Raw genomic sequence first — 23,059 nt, forward strand, 5'->3', positions numbered from 1 at the left:
TTGCAGATGGTTTCATCCTCCGGGTGAGGTCGTTGCAGATGGTTTCATCCTCCGGGTGAGGTCGTTGCAGATGGTTTCATCCTCCGGGTGAGGTCGTTGCAGATGGTTTCATCCTCCGGGTGAGGTTGTTGCAGATGGTTTCATCCTCCAGGTGAGGTCGTTGCAAAAAAAGACCTTCCACTTGCAAAGGGTTCTCAACCAGAAGAAGGTGGAATGCTCCTTCTGGGTTGGGGACTTTAGTTCAGGTCTCTCTGGGGGTCATGTTCTTGAGTGAAGGGAGGAAGAAGAAGGACTAACGGATCAGAACACCATCTGCAGTATTAAGGGTGTTGTTCCAATCTGCTGTGGTGAAGAAAGAGCTGAGCTATAAGGCAATGCTCTGGATTTTTTGGTCAACTATAGTCATGTGATTCGGATCAAGAATGAAAGAACCAGAACCTGGATCTAAGCAGCTGAAATGTTCTTCCTCTGTAGGATGACCAGGCTCAAAGATAAGATGAGGAACTCCTTCAACTGGGGAGAGCTAGGAGTAGAGCTGCTGCTCCCCCTCAACACAGCTGAGGTGGTTCAGACAGCTGATGTAGGACACCTCCCACCGGAAGGAGACCAAGGGGAAGACCCAGGAATTTCTGGATGTTCTATCCTCTCTAGTTTGGGAGCACCTTGGATCCTCCAGGAGGTGCTGCAGAGTGTCGCTAGGGACAGGTTGGTTTCCCTCCTGGACCTGAGGCCTCCGAGCGGCCTGGACTTATAGCAAGAGGACAGATAGAGGGGATGAAATACACATCATGCTGGTTCCCGTTGAAATCAGATGATGTGTAGCAGACCCAGCTCTGGACCAACAGAAACCTGTTGGACCCAAGTTAGAAGAAGTCCAGACAGACGTGGTCTTCATGGAAGAACTTCGACCAAAAACCCAAACCTCTGGCATGAAAACAATTCACACACATTTGCACAGAAACATAAAAACTGGTGCAGAAAAATGTCAGCAGGTTCTGACGCTGACATTCAGGATTAACGATGTCACTGATTCTGGGTCGGAGTAGGTGCTGGCGGCGAGTGGCGAGCTTTCATCTCCGAGCTGAAACTCATCGCCTTTCCTGTTTGTGACACAACTCTGCTTCCCTGTAATCAGCTGTGGGCGTCCAGGAAAACCCCAAAGACATGAAACACTGCCGAGGTGTGTGTGTGTGAACTTCTTGGACAGGTCCAGACCAGCAGAGAAATCTTCTGAACATGGGCTTGTGCAGAACCACTGGATCAGAACAGTGTGTGAGATTTGAGTCGCAAAAGGCCACATGGACTCGGTTTATGTTTATTTCTTGATCGAGTCTTCTCACTCCAGATGGATACGTGGTGTAACTTGTTTACGCAGGCGCATGTTGTGAAGTCTGCAGCAGTAGTTTGCAGCTCTCGTCTTCTCTCCAGCAGACAGCATGAGAAGTCTGATGGTAGAGGAAGCGCTAGCAGCAGTTTTGCAGTCCTTTGAGAAGAGCAGGGTGAGGAAGATGTTACTATAGTGAAGAGTCCTCTGAGGGCCAGGAGCAGGGCTTAATTTGAACCGGATCCACTCTTTTATTTTAACAGGGTGCATTTTAGTAACTGGATGGAGTAAGTCTCAGGCTTACTAATAATAAAGTTATGAACAAATATGACTGCCTTGAATGGAAAAAACTTATATTGTATATGTAAACTAAAAATAATTACATAAACACTAATTTTAAACATAACAGTCACTTATGAGCTTCTTGAGCTGCCCCTTTAAGTAACCATTTTGCTTCTCCCCTTAAAAATAACTCCACCCCTAAATGTCCAAAGTCGTCGTGCAATTTTATTAAAAATCTCAAAAATATAATTAAATGGCACAACTAAATTGCAAATCAGTTCAACAGTTTAAGTGGGTTATTGATAAAATTTTGATTATTTATTAAAAACACAACAAGAGAAATGTTTTGATGTGTATCATTCGCATTACTTATCAAAACAATGACGTTAATTTGTCAAAATAACAGCAATCAAAATGTGCAAGATAGACCACTTTACTTTCATTTCAAAAAAGGCTTCTCATTGTCCTTAGTTGGACAATCGAGAATTGAAACACCTTGAGACAGTGGGAACCAAGATTGGAGCAGGAGCAAGTGAGTGTGTGTGTGTGTGTGTGTTGGGGGGGGGGGGGGGGCGGCACTGAGCTAACCAGGCCGTCGTAGGCAGGCAGGAACCCACAGCCGACAGGCAGGAACCCACAGCCAGCCGCCATGAACAGACGGAGGAGGCACCTTGAGGTTTCACATATGGAGTCGGACAACGACGAGCAGGACAGTGAATTCAGCGGAGAAGAGTCGGGCTTGGTCAAGTGAGGGGGAGGGCGTCGGGGAGTAGGATGCTTGACAGAAGCGGTTTACAAATTAAGGTAAATGTAGATGTTTATCAACCGTTAAAATACACCAAAATGCAGGAAATCACATCTACTTTATTCATAATTTTCTGGGGGGGTCCTTCCCCAGAAAATGGGGGTGAGAGAGTGAATGGTTCTTTGTCTCGTTGTGTCCCTTTGATGGACATGCGACCTGTCCAGGGTGTCCCCCGCCTCTCGCACGGTGACTGCTGGATATGGGCCACGGTGACCCCCGTGACACAGAAAAGAAGAAGAAGGGAATGATAATGGATGGAGTTTTATCAGTTTAAACAGAAACACTTCATGTTTCACACATTTAAAACTAAATATTTGATGTCAGGACTAAAGAAACACAAAACTGAAAAATCAAAGTTCAACTAAACCACAAATATTTACTGTTTATTGTTGTGGTTATTATATTCAAGGATTCAAGGTTCTTCATTTGTCATATTTTTTCCCTCAATCTGTAAAAAATGATTCTGAACAGATCCTGATAACACCAACATGAAGGAGATGGTTTATCAGTTCTGAAGCAAAGGAGGTGAGTTGTCATCATAATCATCATCATCATCCTCACCGGGTTGTGACAGAGCTGCAGGGGGTTTTCCCGCCTCAACAATCACCTCAGAGCTAACGCACCTACCAGCCTAGACCCTGAAAAACCAGTTTCCCGCTTCGTTCCTCTGATTTCATCTCATTCGTGACCAAAAGTTCTAACGGGCTCAACGGTGACATTACATCACTCCTCACAGTCACATATTTTTAGCGGATCCACCACAAAGCATGCTACGATCCCACTTCAACCAGTTAAAGCTTCTTCTGGAAGCTCTGAGACAAAATGACACGTTTGGTTCTAAACGTATTTCCGTCTTTACGATGAAAATAAAGGTGGGTTGAGACCCTGTGGGCTCCCAGGCGTTCCAGCAGGTGAGATCTGTTGGAACACGCGTACCTGCATCACATTAATCAACCTCCTCGTGCGTTTTTACAGGAAAGTGCGCGAAACAAAGAGGCTGCAGCAGGAATGCGGGGATTTCCTCTCCTGTCTTCATCGTTTGGTCGGAACATGTGGGACCTTCAGACTCTGAGGTAAACATCTACAGGTGCAGCTCAGAAATTTAGAATATTGCATAAGATCAATTAAAAAAAATGAAAATTTTAAGCACAAATGGTATGTTTCTGAAAAGTATTTTCATTTCTATGTACTCGGTACTTGGCTGGGCCTTCTTGCATGAATTACTGCATCGATGTGGCGTGGCATGTTGGTGATCAGCCTGTGGCCCTCCTGAGGTGTACTGGAAGTCCAGGTTGCTTTGATAGCAGTCTTCAGGTCATCTGCATTGTTGGGGCTGGTGTCTCACCTTCCTCTTGACAATAGCCCAAAGATTCTCTACAGGGTTCAGGTCAGGCGAGTTTGCTGGTCGGTCAACAAACCAGCTGTTGGTAACTTTGGCAGGATGGGCAGGCGCCGAGTCCTGCTGGAAAATGAAACCAGCATCTCCATTAAGCTCGTCAGCAGAAGGAAGCACAAAGAGCTCTAAAATGTCCTGGTAGATCCTGCATTGATTGTGGACTTCAGAAAACCCAGTGGACCAGCACCAGCAGAGGACATGGCACCAAACCATCACCGACTGCGGAAACTTCTCTCTGGACTTCAAGCAACGTGGATTCTGGGCCTCTCCACTCTTCCTCCAGACTCTGGGACCTTGATTTACAAATGGCATGCAGTGTTTTTACTTTCATCTGAAAAGAAGACGTTGGACCAGAGAGCAACAGTCCAGTTCTTTGTCTCCTCAACAGGTAACAGATTCTGGCATTGTCTCTGGTTCAGGAGTGGCTGGACTTGAGGAATGAGACATTTGTAGCTCATGTCTAGTATTTGTCTGTGCGTAGCGGCTCTTGATGCACCAACTCCAGCCTCAGTCCACTCCTTGTGAACCTCTCCCAGTTTCTTGAATGGATTTTGCTCGACAATCCTCTAAAGGCTGTGGTCATTCCTGTTGCTGGACATTTTCCAAATTCCTACCACATTTTTACCTTCCATTTAACTGTCCATGAATATTCCTGGATACAGCACTCTGAACAACCAGCTTCTTTATGGAGGGTGTCAATGACTGTCCTCTGGACAACTGTCAAGTCAGCCACATTTAGAAGATTGTGTAGCCCACTGACCCAGGCTGACAGACCATTTAAAGGCTCAGGAAACCTTCCAAAGTGTTTAGAATTAATTTGCTGATTAGGGTGCGACACAGTGAGTTTCCAATATTGAACTTTATCACAACTTTATAATTTTCTGAGACACAGAATCTTGGTTTATTATCATTATCTGTAAGCCATAATCGTCAACATTACAAAAAATAAAGGCTACAAATATTTGACTTTATGTGTAAAGAATCTATGCAATATAGGAGTTTCACTTTCTGAAGTGAGTGACAAAAAAATTTGAACTTTTTCCATGATATTCTAATTTTATGAGCTGCACCTGTACACAGAATCGGAGCTGAGAAGGTCCGGGGAGACGGGGTCCGGGAAGACGCAGTGAAAACGTTCTAATCAAATGTCAGAGTGGATCATCCCGGACTTAGACCACAGGGAGACGAAGCTGGGTTTAATTTGGGTCTAGTTATAAAAAATAAAATAAAACAGTTCATTGAAGTTATTCAGTTACAAGTTTCTGTAGAGCTCATCAACCACTAAGCTGCTTCCTCAACCAGCTGTCACTCAAACGCTTGTTGTGTTCAGTTCAAACTTCTAAAACTTTCAACTCATCAAAACAGATCAAAGAATCAGTTTTCTGTCAGACGTGCTCAAGAAAAAAAAAAAACTACTCTTATCTCTATCTAAAATCAAAACTTTCCAAAGAACTAAAATATTTTGGAAATAAAGTGAACTAATTAAATTAAACTTATGATAAAGACGCACTCCTTCAGCTGCCGTCAATCAAACTCAGACAAGCCCTTTGAAGTACTGTCAATCAAAACGAGACACACCCCTTCAGCTACCGTCAAACAAACAGCATTGATCAGGAATGACATCACAGGGATTGTGGGGAATCCCCAAAGACCTGGACGTCAGGCAAACAACACAGCAGACCTCATCCATAATTTGTTCGTGTCAACTTAAACAACAACAACGTTCCCGGGACACATTTGACTTGGAATGTATTGAAGGATACAGCAATGCACAGCTCAAGCGCTGGCTAGAATACAGGGGATTAGCAGCCAGGCTGAACTGATAAAAAGGTACGTGTGGCGCTCCGGGTGTTTCCGTGCCGATTCGTGCTCATTTGCCTCGGTGAAAAAGAGCACATATGACAGAAGACTCGTGCAGGATGCAAGCCGTGTATTAGCCGTGTATTGCACAAGCTTTTGGCAGAACAACGATTTTACCAGCCGCTTCTTTTATTTTACTTCGTTAGCCGTTGTTAGCTGTTAGCAATCGATTATTTTACTCAATTTTTCAAAAGTGAAACATTTTCTTTAAAAAAAAAAAAAAAAAAAGACGAGTTCTATGTTCTCTTATCAATATTTGGCTTGGGAACAGAAAGGAACATGAAGATTTCTCCATCGTTTTGCTAGTTTTAGATACCACTTTTAGATTGCTCTTACACTCCTCCGGGTAGAGAATGCCAGGACGGTGAACGTATTTTTTAGGATTTCTTGTGTTTTCAACATATTATCTTGCCACTTAGCCTCATATTCTGTGTGTTCAGTTACAAACATCGGTTGAATAAAGCGCCTAAAGAGACAAATTAGAGCGGGCAGGTTGAAAAAGGCGTTAAGTGCTCCTGGTAGTTCTTGACATGAAAGGAAAAAGTGGGTAAAACATGTTCGTTGGATGGATGGATGGATGGATGGATGGATGGATGGACGGACGGACGGACGGACGGACGGACATACGACTGCAGTCGCTGGTACAGGATCGGGATGGTCCTCTGTCGACCCGTTCCCTCTAACGAAGTGTTTCGAATAGATAAAAGTCCTCCTGTTTACATTTGTCCGGTCGAAGCCAACTTGGCCACAGAGTCAAATCCAACGATCACATTCCTCTCCCGGAGTCATCGGCTTTGGAAACTGAATTAACCAAATAACTTAAGTATGAGGCTTGTCGGCATTTCGGCTGTCATTATGGCAAGTCCTGTAGAAACAATGTTTCTTAGATACTTTTTTTTTTTTGATCAGCACAAACCACAACTACCGAACTAATCGTGTACTCAAAGTTCTGTTCGGCTGACATCTGGGTACTTGATGACGCAACATGTTGCGTAGGGAGCTTTTTATAGTAACTCTGACCAGTGCTATTCAGACACATCCCTCATCTACTGTCAATCAAACAGAGACACGCCCCTCCAGCTAATGTCAATCAAACTTTGACACACCTTTTCAACTGTGGTTCTGACCCAACTGGACTCGTCTTTCTGACACAACAAACCAGCTGCGCACAGGAAGTGTTACCTTCACGGTCGGGTACGTCTTCCTGTTCTTCTCGCTGGAGGCTCCCGGCAGGCCGCCGTGGGACGGACCCTCGCAGCCGTACCTGAACCTGAAGCCGCGCTGGAAACGGAAACAGAGAGAGGAACAAAAAGACGGAAAACGTCAGCGAAAACGCAAATCTTCTTCCACCTGTAAGGTTAAATCTTTCAGAAAACAATCGTATGTTTAAACTCAGTGAACAAATCAGCTCCAAGCAACAGAGCGCCATCTGAAATTAAAAATAAGCTTCATGTTTTACGGTGAAATATTAAAAGTCTGGTTAAAAAGGGTAAATTCAAACAACAGACGACTAACGACCGTCGTCTTTTATTGTTTTTTACCAGCTGCACCTGAAAGCGACTCGACAAAATGTTTCCTAACGGGGCTTTTATTGACGGATTAAACCCTCCAACGGTAAAAAATAAAATAAAATGATTGAGCTTCTCAGAATCCGTTTCTGCCATCCTTTATTTTAAAAGGATCATTAGGTGGAATCCATAGGTGAGCTCAGCTTTAAACCATTTCTCAACGGGCGTCTCCATCAGTGACCTAATATCAGTCACTTCAGTTGGTAAAAAAAAAAAACATTTTGGCTTTTTCCATAGGTCAACAAACCAATTTTGTCTGTTTCTGTAAGTAAAAAAAAAACAAAAGAAGACTGGTTGTTTCCGTAGGTAAATAAATAAAAATAAAAACACAGATGTTTCCATAGGTAAACAAACACTTGGCAGTTGGCATCCAGTCACAAATTCAGCACACAATGTGTAATTTAAAGACAAATTACCCATCGATTTGAGGAAACTCTTGTGCAGATTTACTTTTTTTATTTACCATTTCTTTGGCCGATCTTCACGACTTTAAAACGTGGAACTTTGACAAAACGAAAACGTTGTCCGACTCGTGTGAACTTTATTAGTCTTATGTCTACAAACACAACCAGGAGCTAAGAGGTCTGACATTCAGTTTCTGACGGTTCTGAACCCATCCACACCGGCGCTGAATTAAAAACCCGTTTGTTTCTGCGTTTACCTGTTTGGGCTGCTCCAGAATCTGCAGGTACGGTCCGTCCGCTGAAACCACAAACAGAAACATTTAATCCAGCGCCGCAGAGCTGAAAATACGGTTTGATCAGAAGTTAAAGACGAACTGTGCGGAAACAGAACCAGCAGAGTCCAGTTCCTCCTGATCTTTTTTATTTCTGATTCTTTGAGCAGAAATTAAAATGAAGAGCGTTCATTACTGTTTGAAAAATTATTTAGGCTTCAAAGACAAAACGTTTTTATAGATTTGCTTTAATAGACCCTCTCTGAACACGTCATCAGTTAACGGCCATATTTAAGCTCATTTTAATTCTGCTCAGAACTAGGGACGCACGATATTATCGGCATGATATCGGTATCGACAAGATTAGTGATAAAGTTAAATATCGGGCATTGGCCATTCCATCAAAATAACTCACAGATATAAAGGTGCTGTGTTTATATATATATATATATATATATATATATATATATATATATATATATCCATCTATATCTATCTACCTATATCTACCTATCAATCCAGACACAGACAGACAGACAGACAGACAGACAGACAGATAAGGTGCTGTTTTTGTATGACAGCCCAGTGACAAGGATGCCTGCAGCTCCAGCACAAAGTCGCACGTGCCGTTCAGTTTAGATTTGTGAAAATTTACAAATTTTCACTGTTTGAGTGTTGTCATTGTGTTACAGAGAGTAAATGTCATGAATAAATTTGATATTAAACATAATCCAAGTTGAAGTGTTACATCATTTTCAGCATCTGCATTTGGTAGCAGGCCAAACTGACATCAACCAAGCAGAATAATGCAGAATTTTAATTCCACAGCAGAGAAAGCTGCGTCGTCTCTGTAAGTAGGCCTAGGGGGGAAATATCGGTATCGGTAACTGGCCAAATAAGTTTTAACATATCGGATATCGGCCAAAAATCCAGTATTGTTCATCCCTACTCAGAACCGTAAAACACAAAGAGATGATATATTTGTCTACAGTCAGCTTCAAACGTCAGCGTTTCAATCTGATTAACGTCGTTTAGAAGCTGCTGTGAACTGGAGTCACGATTAAATGTTTTTCGTTTGTGCAGAACAACAAAACAGAAGGAGAAAATAAAAAAAAGCCACAGAGCTGTGACCTGTGAGGGGAAACACTTCCTCTGCAGCTCTGGGTTGAGCTGAAGCTGCTCTGAACACGTTTGTTGTGGAAACACTGACAGGAAATGCACATCTGGAACATCTGACTCTGAACTGACAGCTTTGACCAACAGATCGACGGCTTCTTTAAAAAATGAAAAAAAACACTCAGCTGGTCGGTCGGTTCAGTTTCAGTACTGAGCAACTTCTCATCAATTCTCTCTTTACATTGTATTACTTTCAGACGACCTGGATCAGAACCTTTAAACGGACCTGTATGACTGTGTGTGAACCCAAACAGAACCTGTGTGACCCACGGTTCTGTGGCGTTTTAAAACTCGTCTGGAGCCGATGAGATCTTGCGTTATGTTATTGTGATCTTCTGCAGCATCCTGTCTCCAGACTGCTGCAGACACTTCCTGGTTCAGACCTGCACCTTCGCACCTACAGGACGCTCCTCTTCATCATTACAGAATGATACAAACACAAATTAACTAAAACAACCTGGAGGTAGACTGAATTCAGCTTGAAAGTAAACTGATCGCAGATACAGGAAAATATCTTTAATCAGTCTTTTTGTCTTTATCCGTTAGTTTGGTGTTTTGTCTGCCAAAGATAACATAATTCAGAGCATGGTCAGGATTTGCTCCAAATTAATTGGGGTCCAGCAGACGGATCTGCAGTCCTTCTGAAGCTTCACAAAGGTCATATGATCCTGCCTGGATCACATCCTGACCTGAGTTTATCCTGTCTTCAGGCTGCAGCTTCATCACACGCAGGAAGACAGTCTGACTACTTTGTTCCTGCTGCTGAACCTTGATGGCAGCGAGTTGTTCCTGCAGCTCAGAGGTTTAATCGTGATGGCAATATTGTGAATGTTTAAAAATTCGGAGAAGCAATTTTCTTCCGTGCGTTTGTCGACGCGTAACTCCACAAGCTTTGTGTCATTTGAACGATTCGTGAATCAAAACGTTCAGCTCACTCAGGACATTCCTGCTGTGACTTTTGATATATGTGCAATCTTTTACTTATTCAAAGCGAAAGCCTTTTCGGCCATGTTTTTCTCATTGAAAATGAATGGAGCTCCACATCCTTCAAACCCTTTGTGCTGTTTACATCCTTTTACTGCTCATTTCAGCTTTTGTTCTGGTTCAGCTATATTCAGCTTCGTTATAATTTCAGCTTCCTTCAGCTCCTTTCTGACAATTTAAGCTTTTTATGCTCCTTTCAGCTTATCTCTGCTTTTTCAGCTACTTCTCAAGTATTTTTTCTGCTACATTTTGTAATTTTTTTCTGCCTGTTTTCCCACTTTGTGCTTCTTTGTAAAAAAAAATCAACTTTGTTCCTGCTCCTTTCAGCCTCTTTCTGCTATTTTTTGTTTTTTCTTTCAACTAGTTCTTTTTGCCAATTTAAACTTTTTTCTGCTTTTTCAGTTTCTCTTTTGCTCATTTCAGTTATTTTAATCTATTCAGCCTCTCTATGTTTGTTGTTTTTTGTTTTTTTTTGTTGTTGATTCCTATAAATATTTGGGTATCTTGGTCGACTCACATCTCTCTTTTAAGCTTCACGTGGAAAACCTAGTAAAGAAACTGAAAGTTAAACTGGGTTTCTTTTTCAGAAACAGATCCTGTCTAACCCTGAATGCTAGAAAACTCCTTGTAACTGTGACTTTTCTTCCCTCCATTGATTACGGTGACATTATTTACACGAACGCTACAAGAACCCTGCAGATGTTGGATGCTGTCTATCATGGTGCACTAAGATTCATAACTGGCTGTGATTATCGTACCCACCACTGCACCCAGTATTCACTGGTTAACTGGACATCATTAACTTCACGCAGACTCTCTCACTGGTATATTTTCATCTTTAAATCACTTCTTGGTCTGCTGCCTTCAAACATCTCCTCCTACATGTCTCTGCGTGAGTGCAGCTACAGCGTGCGCTCTCAGGACATTATTACCTGCAGTGTTCCCTCAATGAGGACTGAACTTGGCAAAAGGACCTTCTCCTACTCCGCTCCTGTTTCCTGGAATATTTTACAAAAACATTTGAAGCGCTCGACCTTGTCCTCTCTAAGTGGCTTTAAGAATCTGTTGGACTCCTGGCAGGGACCAATGCTGACATGTTCCTGTTTTTAGTTTTCTACATTTGCCTTAGAAGTTAGCTGTTTGTTACTTTTTTTGCCATCTTATTTGTAAAATAAAAAAAAATCTGTATGCCTTTTGAATAACTGTCTATTGTCGTCATCATTCTTTGTTGAAATCAGGTCTCTCTTGTAAATGAGTCCCCGAGGCTCGATGGGATTTACCTGTCTAATTAAAGGTTGAATTAATTAAATATGTCCATTTCTGCTAAATTTCTTCTCTATTCAGCTTTTTCTAGACATTTCTGTTGTTTTTCTGCTGCGTTCAGCTGATGTTAGCTGTTCAAACTCAACTCTCATCAACAGTTAAGCGATGAAACCTTTTCAACCTGACTTCTGCTTCTGCAGCAGCTTTCAGCAGAAATAGTCATCCACGTTGCACTTTTGCATGAAATGCAGTTTCTCTAGTTGGTATTGCATATTTATTATTATTTTTACAGTTTGTTTTGTAGGTATATGAGCATGTGGGTGTGTGTGGATAAATACAGTTGTCTGAATCTAAATCGGTGCGTCTTCCTGGCTTACAGCAGTTTGCTTTTCTCTTTGATCTGTGAAGTTTTGTATAAAACAGGGTCCAGTTTTTCCTGAATCGATCCAGTCGATTACACAACAGCTGCTCCACGTTTTAGTTCTGCTGTTGTGTTTGGGAGCTGCTCGCCGGGTCCCCCATCATCCGTGGGGTCTTTGTGGGACTGTCCCTTCACTGAAACATCTGTAAGGTCGCGTTTATGAGACGAGAGGACGACTACAGAAAGTTACAAAAACGTACCGGCGCTTCTGACTCGCGTGAAATTAACTGCAGACGTTTTAACCTCCAGCAAAAAACACAAACAGACGCACGGCAAACCCACAACCACAGAAACTAAAACAATGAAGAGATACAACAACTCCAGAGGAATAAAAACCCTGAAGCGGATCGGTCTGAGAGGGTTCTGTTTGGGGAACGTGGCCGATGCTCTGCGCTACAGTTTGCTGCCATCGATGGAGGAAGTGAGGCCGACTTTCCCCTCGTCCTCCCGAAACGATTATTTCATGTCAAGACCGATGAGTCAAAAAAAGGGAAGCGAAAACAGAGATTCTCCGTCCCCGTGTCACCGCTGAGGACGTGTCACGAAACTCCTCTTTCACTTTAACTTTATTTACCCACGCGATCATTTCGTTTTTCCAAAAAGAACGTTTCTGATGTGCCGTCCTTCCTGCAGCTGTCGGACAGAACCGTGTTCAACGTGTGGCGTTAAGTACATGATGCTTTTTTCACACAGCAAGGCTTAGTTCTGATCCAACCGCCACCACCAGGTGAACGGTCTTCATTTATGCCTCAAAAGTTAAAACGAAGCTGCCGTTGTCCAAAATAACCTCAACTCATAATCCGTGTTTGTTTGTTTTCTGCCGTTTGAAACAACACGATGCACACATTTCAATATCACGTCATGAGAATAAGAAAAAAGTCCACCTCCTTTCAGTTCTAGGGTTTTAGGTATCAGGACCTAAATAAACTGATCTGGGTTTTATCAGGTTGTGAAATATGTTATAAATCTGACATCGGGTGAACAAAAACAAGAGATTCCAGCGTGTCGTTATTTAATGAACACAACAAAATGTTAAAAACTGGTTCCATCTCGCTGCTGCCACAGGACCTCAGAGGTTCAGGATCAGACAGGAGCTGCTGATAAGGGGGGTCCACCTCTGATCATAACCATGCAGGTGTGTGTTAACACAACGCCAAGTTGGAAAGAAATCAGCAATGTCCTCAGAGAAGCAGCTGCTGCTGCCCATCAATCTGGGAAGGACTGCGGGAGCTGAGCGGAAACCTCAATGGACTGAAGCAATGTTCAAAAGAAGAGTGGGCCAAAAGTCCTCTACAACCAAGAAGCAGGCTGATAAAGTCCTACAGCAAACCACTGAGAGTTCTGCTGCTGAAGGTGGTTCTACAGCTCCTGGATCAGGACCTGGACCCAGTTTTAACTCCCAGCTTCTGTGTTTTTTGCTAAATGTTTCAGGGGTGTAAGACACTGTGTTGTTGTTCATCTGAGGTTTATGAGTAAACATCTGCCCAAAGGACAGATGTTTACACAGAATAGGCCTACCACGATAACCAAATTTTGCTGGGCGATTAATCGTCTCAGAAATTATTGCGATAAACGATAATATTAATTAAAATTTGACAATAATTAGTAATTATTGTCAAATTAAAGAAGAAATGTTGGTTAATTTTTGTGTCCAGTACCTTTTTTTTTTACCACCAGATGGCAGTATAGGACTGTTTGAACCGAAGGATGGATAGTGAGGGAGCGAGAAGTGTGTCTCTTTTCGAAAAATGGAGGGGAGGCCCCTTGACATGACATGGGCTGACATGGCGGATGCTCGGTGTGGTTTGAGCTCTTTGGCATAGCATTTTTCACACAAAGCTTTCAATAAAAAATTCAATAAGTTCTCAGCTTCTTTTAGTAGAGAAAAACAACTTTTTACACGAAGGCACAGGTTTCAACCGTGAATTATGGAGCTTCGACAAGATGGAGGTTCCCGCCCTCCGGCTCTTTGCAGTCATTGAATGCACCATGACCTCTGTAGACCAAAGGGAACGTTCTTTTTTCCATGAATTCAACACAGCTGTTTAGGGGTTTTATTATAATGTTTAAATAACCAAGATTATAACAAAATGTTACTTAACGTCTTAATTAAACAGAAGTATAACAAGTTGTTAGTAAATTAAAGTATTTAGCCATATGTTTTGACAGTTTATTTTGGGCTGGGCAATATGGATTAAAATTAATATATTGATATTTTTAAGATGAATGGCGATATACGATATATATCTCGATATTTTTTCTTTCCATATTTGTTATTTTAGTCAATTGTATTTATTCTGTCATTTTAGACTTTCTATTTAATAAAACTATTACCTCGTTTGTAAAAGGTTTTTGGGTCTCAGACATTATTCATGTTCAATTAATTTGAGTTTTACAGACGAGTGAAAGGTTTGGACAAAAGTTAATAAAGACCCTTTAATATTTCCATGTACAACCAAACTTAAATGAATTTCTTGGTGGAAAATATTTAATGAAACAAAAATAGATATTAAAGATAATAATAAATACGTTAAATTAACAGTCAAGGTGATGTATGCGAAACTATTTATGGTCGTGTCTGCATGGGAGCAGATAGTCTTCGTTAGAATAATTTCTCCTGACTGACAAAAAACTGAAGCAGAAACCTTGGAAATCGGAAAAGTACAAATTACTCATGAGAGATGAACATATGGAAAGGTTTTCTGGTTTTTTACTGCGAACACCAAAACAGAAACAACAAACGTCTTTAGTCTGAAAATTTCACAATTTATGGCAACAAAATCTGAGCCATTGTTCTTAAAAAACATGAAACCAATCAGTTTGTGCTTCTCATTAAACTTCAGCAAACAGAAAAATAAATTGGGAAAATAATTTAACAACCTATTTACAGTACAGCAGAAATCGTGTCGTCATCAGCATACAGTAAAAACAAAAAATCAAATTTAAACTCTAGTTAAAATACAGTCGACCCTTATTCCACCAATATTTAACTATTAAACTAAAACAATTAAAATAAGACCTAAACTATTTGTTGAAAACATTTGCACAAAGCGATTATGTCACTGTTTTCTGCTTTGTCTATGTTTTAAATAAATTAAAACTAAACTAACTTTAATGTGAGGATAAAATGGTATTTATCTTTCCATAAAATGTTTAATAAAAGATTAAGGCTCAAGATTTCAAATAATTTAAAAGACGATTTATTATAGAAGCGTCAGACGTTTAGTTTGTTTCTAAATGTGAAAGCCTGAAGGGAACATCAGGAGAACTGATATCAGTAAATATCATGGTATGGGCTCATTTTGGTGCCTCGACTCCAGACCTGGTTTTTAATTAATTAGGAGGAAGCTTTTACTGCAGCTCTGGGCTGCACAAATGTGCAGCAGGTGCTAGATTATTTTAAATAATTTATTTTAAATAAAAATTCCATGCCGATTGTGCGGCTCATCCATCAATCAGCCGATTGTGTGTCAATTCCAATCTTATTTTGAAAAACCGCGATAGAGCGAGTCCACGACAAACGAAGCGCGAAGTAGCTGCACCCACTTCTACGAAGCATTATGGTGGTGTCACAGTTTTTAGTGAATTTCATCTTTGTCGCACAACGTTCTGCAACCAGAAGTCACAGCTCAGTGCCCCTGACTGCAAGTATTTTGATGAGTTATCTCTAAAGCTGCGTTAAACCAAAACATAGTGACAGAAACAGGAAAAAAAAAAGAAATTATTAAAAAGATGTTTCAGTTTTTATACATCGACACTGTTAATGAGTGTCAGCCAACAAACTTTAAACACGTGAAAACCCTCAATAATAAACCCAGACAGGAAGTTGTCGGACAACATCTGCAGGTGTTACAGCTGAAGCACTCACCTGTTCGCACAGACACCGTCTGAGGCATCGCAGAGAAAGTTGGAAACTCCCAGGAAGAATCGATCATGATGTTGTCAAACATCTGTAAACAAAATGAAACGTGTAAACAACCAGGAGCTGGATAAACAAAGAACCTCTGGGAGGACATTTCACTCGTCTGCAGCCATAAATCTGACAAACTCTGGACCCAGAAACCAGGTCCACTCAGGCTGCAGCTGGACCCAGAAACCAGGTCCACTCAGGCTGCAGCTGGACCCAGAAACCAGATCCGCTCGGCCCTCTTTGTCATGTTTCCACTCCGTCAACACTTAAGACCTCCTGACGATGAGGAGACCAGGTAATGAAGAGTTTTGGGTCATATTTTGTTTGTAATTGTCCAACAGCACGGGGTCATCCTGGGTCTACAACTCCCCGCACCAAAGACTGGTACCGTACACCAATCATTTGGAGTCAGACAACCTAACTTTTCTTAAAAAAGCAATTTATATAAATGTTTTATAGATGTTTGTCTGCGAGGCATTTTATGTCTGAATGCAGAGTCAGCGTGCACTCTGCCGTTTTACCTTAAATTTACCTGCTTAAAAATACTTTTAGGTACTTTAACCCTTCAGGTACCAAAAACATTACGGCTGTGACTTTTGCTGTTTACAACTTTTACAGGTTTTGAAATATTTCACCTTATTTTTCCTGATTGAAATAGAGAACTCTTCAAATCCTTAAAAAACTGAGACCTCGTGGGTCATTTTGACCCAAGGGCAGCAGGAGGGTGAAATAAACGCCTTCTGTTTTCACATCATATTCTTCCAGCAGAGTTTTTAAATCTTCTCTGTTAGAGATATTAATGAAGAAACACTCGCCAGATCTGACCGCGTGTGACGAGCTGCAGGTGAGCTCACCTGGGTGGAAGGGTGGAGGTAGTGGTCGTCTCCGGCCATCTTGTCTGCAGACATCAAACGAGACTTAATTAGAAAATCGGTCAGAAAAACTGCAGGAGAACTTTCCTCAATGATACTTTTATCTTCAACCCTCCTGCTGCCCTTGGGTCAAAATGACCCATTTGGCCTAAAAACTGAGCAGGCGTTGAGGATCATTTTGACCCAAGAGCAGCAGAAGGGTTAAAGAGGCTCGGAAATCACAATATAAATAAAAAGAAAAAAAGAAAACCAACCATTTAAATTAAAAAATAAAACAAATGTTCTTTGAAGGAATGCATATCACCCGACTCCAACCTTTCATGGATCACGTGACGTGTTAGAGCTCAGAGTATGTGTTGGGGATAACTCTTCGGCTACTACCAATCCAGGTTTTAGCTTCATATCTACAAGTGCTGGTCATAAAATTAGAATATCATGAAAAAGTTGATTTATTTCAATAATTCCATTCAAAAAGTGAAACTTGTATATTATATTCATTCATTACACACAGACAGATCTATTTCAAATGTTGATTTCTTTTAATGTTGATGATTATAACTGACAACTAATGAAAACCTCAAATTCAGTATCTCAGAAAATTAGAATATTACTTAAGACCAATAAAAATAGGATTTTTAGGTTACCATTTTAGGATACCGTGGTCCTTAAACCAGGTACTGGTAGCTTTGGCACTGTGTGCAGGTGCCAAGTCCTGTTGGAAAATGAAATCTGCATCTCCATAAAGTTGGTCAGCAGCAGGAAGCATAAAATGCTTTAAAACTTCCTGGTAGATGGCTGTGTTGACCTTGGACCTCAGAAAACACAGTGGACCAACACCAGCAGATGGCATGGCACCCCAAACCATCACTGACTGGAAACTTCACACTGGACCTCAAGCAACGTGGATTTTTTGCCTCTCCTCTCTTCCTCCAGACTCTGGGACCTTGATTTCCAAAGGAAATGCAAAATTTACTTCCATCAGAGAACATAACTTCAGACAGCAGGAGTCCAGTCCTTTTTGTCTTTATCCCAGGCGAGATGCTTCTGATGCTGTCTCTTGTTCAAGAGTGGCTGAAACCTGTCTTGCATACGTCTGTGCATGGTGGTTCTTGAAGCACTGACTCCTGCTACAGTCCACTCTTTGTGAATCTCCCCCACATTTTGGAATGGGTTTTGTTTCACAATCTTCTTCAGGGTGCAGTTAACCCTATTGCTTGGACACAGAGCTCTGTGAACAGCCAGCCTCTTTAGCAATGACCATTTGTGTCTTGCCCTCCTCGTGCAAGGTGTCAATGGTCGTATTTTGGACAACTGTCAGTCAGCAGTCTTCCCCGTGATTGTGCAGCCTACAGAACTAGACTGAGACCATTTAAAGGCCTTTGCAGGTGTTTTGAGTGGCACCAGGTGTCTTCAGTATTGAACCTTTTCACAATATTCTAATTGTCTGAGATACTGAATTTGGGGTTTTCGTTAGTTGTCAGTTATAATCATCAACATTAAAAGAAATAAACATTTGAAATAGATCTGTCTGTGTGTAATGAATGAATATAATATACAAGTTTCACTTTTTGAATGGAATTACTGAAATAAATAAAACTTTTTCATGATATGCTAATTTTATGACCAGCACCTGTATAAACCTGACCGAGTCAGAGCTGTTTCCGTGAGCAGCCATCTTGAACCAGGCTGACTCCAAACGTTAGTCCTAGACGTTCATACAACGTACACTTTACAGTTGAAATCTGTTCAGCGGTTCATGAGATATTTTGCTAACAGAACGGAAAAAAAAAACACTTCCTGTCTGCTCTGAAAAAGTTTCTAACAATTGCATGATCGCCCGACTTTCACGGAGACGGGCGATCACCTGAGTGTGGTGGGAATCTGTTCTCCTTTAGACAACGACCTGCATGGCCAAGAGGCAGCGGCACAAAGTAAATTAAACTCCGGATTCAGAGTGGTTTGTTTAAGTTTAAACTTTTTGTGGCACCCCGAGCACTTTGAGCCAAAGAAGTCGACCACGAGCTGCAGATCAGAACCAGGCATAAATCATCAAATCAGTTTTACACCCAGTGGTGAACCTAAAGCTACTCACTGCAAAGACCGTTTAAAAAACATCAAAGATAAAAACAGCCCAAGTGTCCAATAGTTTTTATACGTGTTGTTGTTGAGTAAGGTCTGCTTTGTTTACACTGAGTGCAGACCCACATTTCACAACTGTTTATCGGTATTTTGGAAAACTACTGGAGTAAACTCTTTCAGACTGAGCCATTCCAGTCAGCTCAACTGGTTTAATTTGACTTTGCAATAAGTTGCTTTAATATGTTGCAGAATTAAGACAGTCAAACGAAATGTACTTCTAACATTTTGTGGAGTCAGATTAATTAAAAACAAGCAAATGAGTGTTTCTGCTGCCTTCAAACCGTGACTGGATCAGATTTAATCGCAAATAATATCGATTAATTTCTGATCTTTGCTGCTGCTGTGCCGCGCGTCCCCGCGCCGCTCGCTCGTGAACGCGACCCGTCTGTCAGTTAGCTCCGTTGCTAACAGCTAACCGCCGCCACGGTGCGGATGTAGTTGTTTATGTTGTTAACGCAACTGTTACAAAATAAATAAAAACAACCAACAAAGAGCTCCACGCTGGTCACGGTTGTGGAGCTCAAGCCTGACGGACTTCGTGTGTCTCGGTCCTGTCGGTGCTGCTAGCCGCTACCTGTTCCCGCTGCCATAGACCGTAGTTTCCTTACGCGCAGACTCAATGCCAGACTCCATAGACAAATCTAATATTTATAAAGATTACAACGTTTCACGTAAATGCATTAAACTACAAGTGTTGGTCTTACAAATAACAATTAGCTAGTACATCACGTTATTTCGGGATGTAAAAAAATAAAATAGTCATTTTTATTTTTTGTCTATTTAGTAATGTTGTCAACTGTTACTAAAAAACAAGAGCGTCCGAAGTTCAAATACTAGTTTAAACTGACAAAATAAAATATTTAACTTGTGACAAAACAATGCCGACTATATTGTTGGGTTAAATAAATATAAAATGCACTTTTAAAAGAAGCTTTAAACTATTTCTAATCGTTGATAAATGAGAAAACACCCGACAGAGTGACGCTCTCGGAGTTACCTGTAGGCTAATATAAGGAAGTAAAGCAGCACAACAAAGCGGGCTTGTCAGGTTCTAACGGGTCGCGGTGAAGTTCGGACCCGCAGTGCGGAGAAAAAACAGCGGCGTGTCCGGTTCCTGTGCGGTTAGCAGGTGGGTTACCTGGCTGCTCGCTCAGACAGGTAAAAGTCAGTTTGTCGGAATGAAGCGCGACTCGTTCCGATTCGCTTCAGTTCATTAGTTGTTCCCCATCACGCCGAACCAGCCGACCCATTTACAGCCTCGGTCGGTTCAGTCGGAACATCCTGACGGTTCGCGGCGAGGAACAACTTTTAATCCAGAGTTTAGTGAAAGTAGTCTTCCAGGTGAAAACGAGCTCCTCTCCGAACAAAACGACGATTTCCTTCTCCGTTGGAAATTCCCTGTGACGTAAACATCAGAAAGATAGGTAAAAAAGAAGAGGTCTCACTCTGCGAGGAAAAATAAACCGAAATATTACAGACGCAGAAAAATAGTTTGGTTACCTGAAAGCTCATCGAAAACGCTTTACCCATTGTCTAATGTACATCTGCATGCCTTTAATATTTTTTTTCTTCTTCCGGCTGCTCCCTTCGTCAGGGGTAACCAAAAAGACTTGGCTTTTTTTTTTTTTTTTTTTTTTTTACAATGGATGCCCTTCCTGACACAACCACTGAGCTACCACAGCCCTTTGTGTGGAGCAGGGAGCTGTCATCTAGGGCGCCCTGGGGAGCAGATAGGGAGGTTAAGGGCCTTGCTCAAGGGCCCAGGGTGGGACAAATGAGGGTGGAGACAGGTGTGAGTGCTGTCACCAATCCCACCCACATTTTTGATGTTATTGGTATGAGCAGATCTGTTGCTACCAGCTTTCAAAAACTGAAGTAAAATGAGTCTGAGAGGACAAGGATGCTCAGAGGGAGACTGAACTTTGTGCCTGTCAGACCGTGTTTCTACTTAGAGTGATGTCAACAAGAAAAACACAAATGAACACGTATTAGACATACAGACACAGTCCCATATTAGGTTAAAAATAAAAACCACTGTCAGTTTCACTATTTTAAGCTTTCCTTTTTGCTACTTGTAGCTTTTAGCTACACGTCTTACCTACTCTTTATATACTTTAAGATTTTTGCTACTTTTAGCTGTTTTCACTACTTATAGAAATCCTTTACTTTAATGAGCCTTTTACAACTTTTAGCTGCTTTTTCATTGCTTGTCGATTTTTGCAACTTTTAGTTAGCCTTTTGCTACTTGTAGCTTTCAACTCTGCTTTTGCTCCTTTTAGCAAGTCTTTTAGAAAGTAGTTTTAGCTGCTCTTTTAAAACGTGAAGCATGTAGCTAGATTTTTTTTCCAACTTTGAGCTAGCACTTAGCCATTTTCAGCTTTGCTAAATTGTAGCTAGCCTTTAGCTACGCCTTTGTTATTTGTAGCTCTGCTTCTGCTACTCTTAGCTAGTATTTCCTTATTTTTGGCTGTTTTCTTACTTTTTGCTTTTAATTAGCCTTTTTTTTTTTACTTGCCAGTGCTTAACTATTTTTAGCTATACTTTTATAGTTGTAGCTAGCCTTTGGCTCTTTTAATACTTTTACCTACGCTTTTGTTACTTGTATCTTTATTTTAGCATTAACATTTTCTATTAGTTAGTCATTTGCTTTTGCCTTTTGCTACTTGTAGCTTTTAGCTTCAACAACTTAGTTTTAGCTTTTTCCAGATTCAGCTTAGAATTCACACTAAAACTAAAAGTAAAGTAAATTTTTGTAAGGTATAAGTTACAAAAACCAAATGTCACAGCTCCCGTCTGCTGAACGTTTTGATTTATGAACGGCTAAAATAAAATAAAGTCTGAAGTAGTTCGATTGTAAACAAACAATAAAGAAAGGAATAAATAAATAAATTTATAGCTACAAGAAAGGACAATAATATTGTAAATGACGACGCACACAACGAGCCTGGCTCAGTTTTTGTTTCTCAAACTCTAAAGTAATTACACCCAAACCAACATGTTTATTTTTAGACAGTACTTAGTTTATTATGATTAAGCACATCTAAGAATCTTCTTTTCAACATTTACAAACATGGTTCATATTTAGCTTCAGTTATGACAACATTCAGATCAACCTTAACGGCACATCTAGGTTCTGGAAAACGATTAGTGCAATTTACAGTTAAAACTTTACAACTAAAAACAGCTTCCGTCTGAAAAAATAGACACGTCATCTATCCGGTAAAAACTGAGGCGTTACAGCAGAACAGACTCTACGGCTGCAGGAAACACGTCAAACATCAACACGCAGAGGGCGTCACAGCGTGCAGACGAGACCCCGCCCACTTTACAGGCCTGGGGGCGGTTAATGGGCGGGGCCAGACGTCATCACAGCAGAGGCACTACAGACGTAAAGAAGCAGACGTCACAGCGAAGCAGCAACACCACGTTACGATATGTATGGCAGTGACTAGGAGCAGCTGTTGTGCGACTGGCAGTGTAAAGGTTCTGGTCCTGCAGGGACGGATCAGGAACCAATGGGGCCCTGGGCATGCCTCAAGTCCCCAACCCCCTAAACATAAAGAACCACCTGGTAAGCCAACTATGGATTGTGCAGTATTGCTTTTTTTTGCCATCATTTTGTCGTTACTTTCCCGTATTTTGTGTGTGTGTATTTTTTTTGTTTGTTTGTTTCAGTACTTTGTTTTATGGGGCCCCATGACCGGTTTAGGCCCCTGATTATGAGTCCAGAACCAGGGCCCGTCTGAATCCAGCGCAGTTAATTGAGTATTTTCAATAATTTCATTACAATGTCCACATTAAAATTATTATTTGATTATTAGTCTAATTATTATTTATTAAATTATTTATTATTTGGAGATATTTTGTGTAAACTAAAAGCTCATTTTGTCATCATGAGACTAGTTTTAGTTTTTATGACAACTGTTAATATTTAAACTAAATCCAGCTGTGATTTGATGTCCAACCTGCAGAAAACTTCCTGTTTCACGAGCCTCATCGTCAGAGCAAAGCGATGATTTGTCACGGAGGGAATCGGCTGCAGGACGAATCGTTTTGTTCCGTGTGAACATTTTATTACTTTGGCTCCTCGTTTCTGTTCCGAGTCAAACTTTCCAGGAAGCTTTCGCCTCAAATTAAGCTGCAGAGAAGTGAGACGGACCCGACGAGTCTCACCAGAAACTGAAGTATTTTCTCAAACCAGTTCAGGTTTAAAACTTGAATCCTGAAACAGCTGGGACGTTGTGTAAAATAAAAACAGAGCACTGTGATTTGTGAATCTCATAAACCCATATTTCATTCAGTGGAACATAAGTCAAACAAGGTATTGTACTTTTTTAAAATTAATTAAGGTCATTTAAAATTTGATGGCAGCAACAGATCTGT

At 41.1% G+C, this 23,059-nt stretch overlaps 1 protein-coding gene across 1 annotated transcript in view; it reads right to left on the minus strand.

Moving 5' to 3' along the window:
• The window catches only part of LOC119408647 (nuclear factor NF-kappa-B p105 subunit-like), a 32,373-nt gene extending 12,445 nt beyond the window's left edge, over positions 1–19,928 (minus strand). Inside the window, 8 exon segments of the mRNA XM_037675489.1 lie at positions 663–747; positions 1,372–1,531; positions 3,757–3,873; positions 6,850–6,948; positions 7,897–7,937; positions 15,624–15,705; positions 16,520–16,563; positions 19,815–19,928. Coding sequence (XP_037531417.1) covers positions 663–747; positions 1,372–1,531; positions 3,757–3,873; positions 6,850–6,948; positions 7,897–7,937; positions 15,624–15,705; positions 16,520–16,558 — 623 coding nt within the window. The 5' untranslated portion in view covers positions 16,559–16,563; positions 19,815–19,928.
• Positions 19,929–23,059: the final 3,131 nt, after the last annotated feature.

Source organism: Nematolebias whitei, chromosome 4 (assembly GCF_014905685.2).
Source record: "Nematolebias whitei isolate Nwh7 chromosome 4, NemWhi1, whole genome shotgun sequence".
Classification (NCBI taxonomy): Eukaryota; Metazoa; Chordata; class Actinopteri; order Cyprinodontiformes; family Rivulidae; genus Nematolebias; species Nematolebias whitei.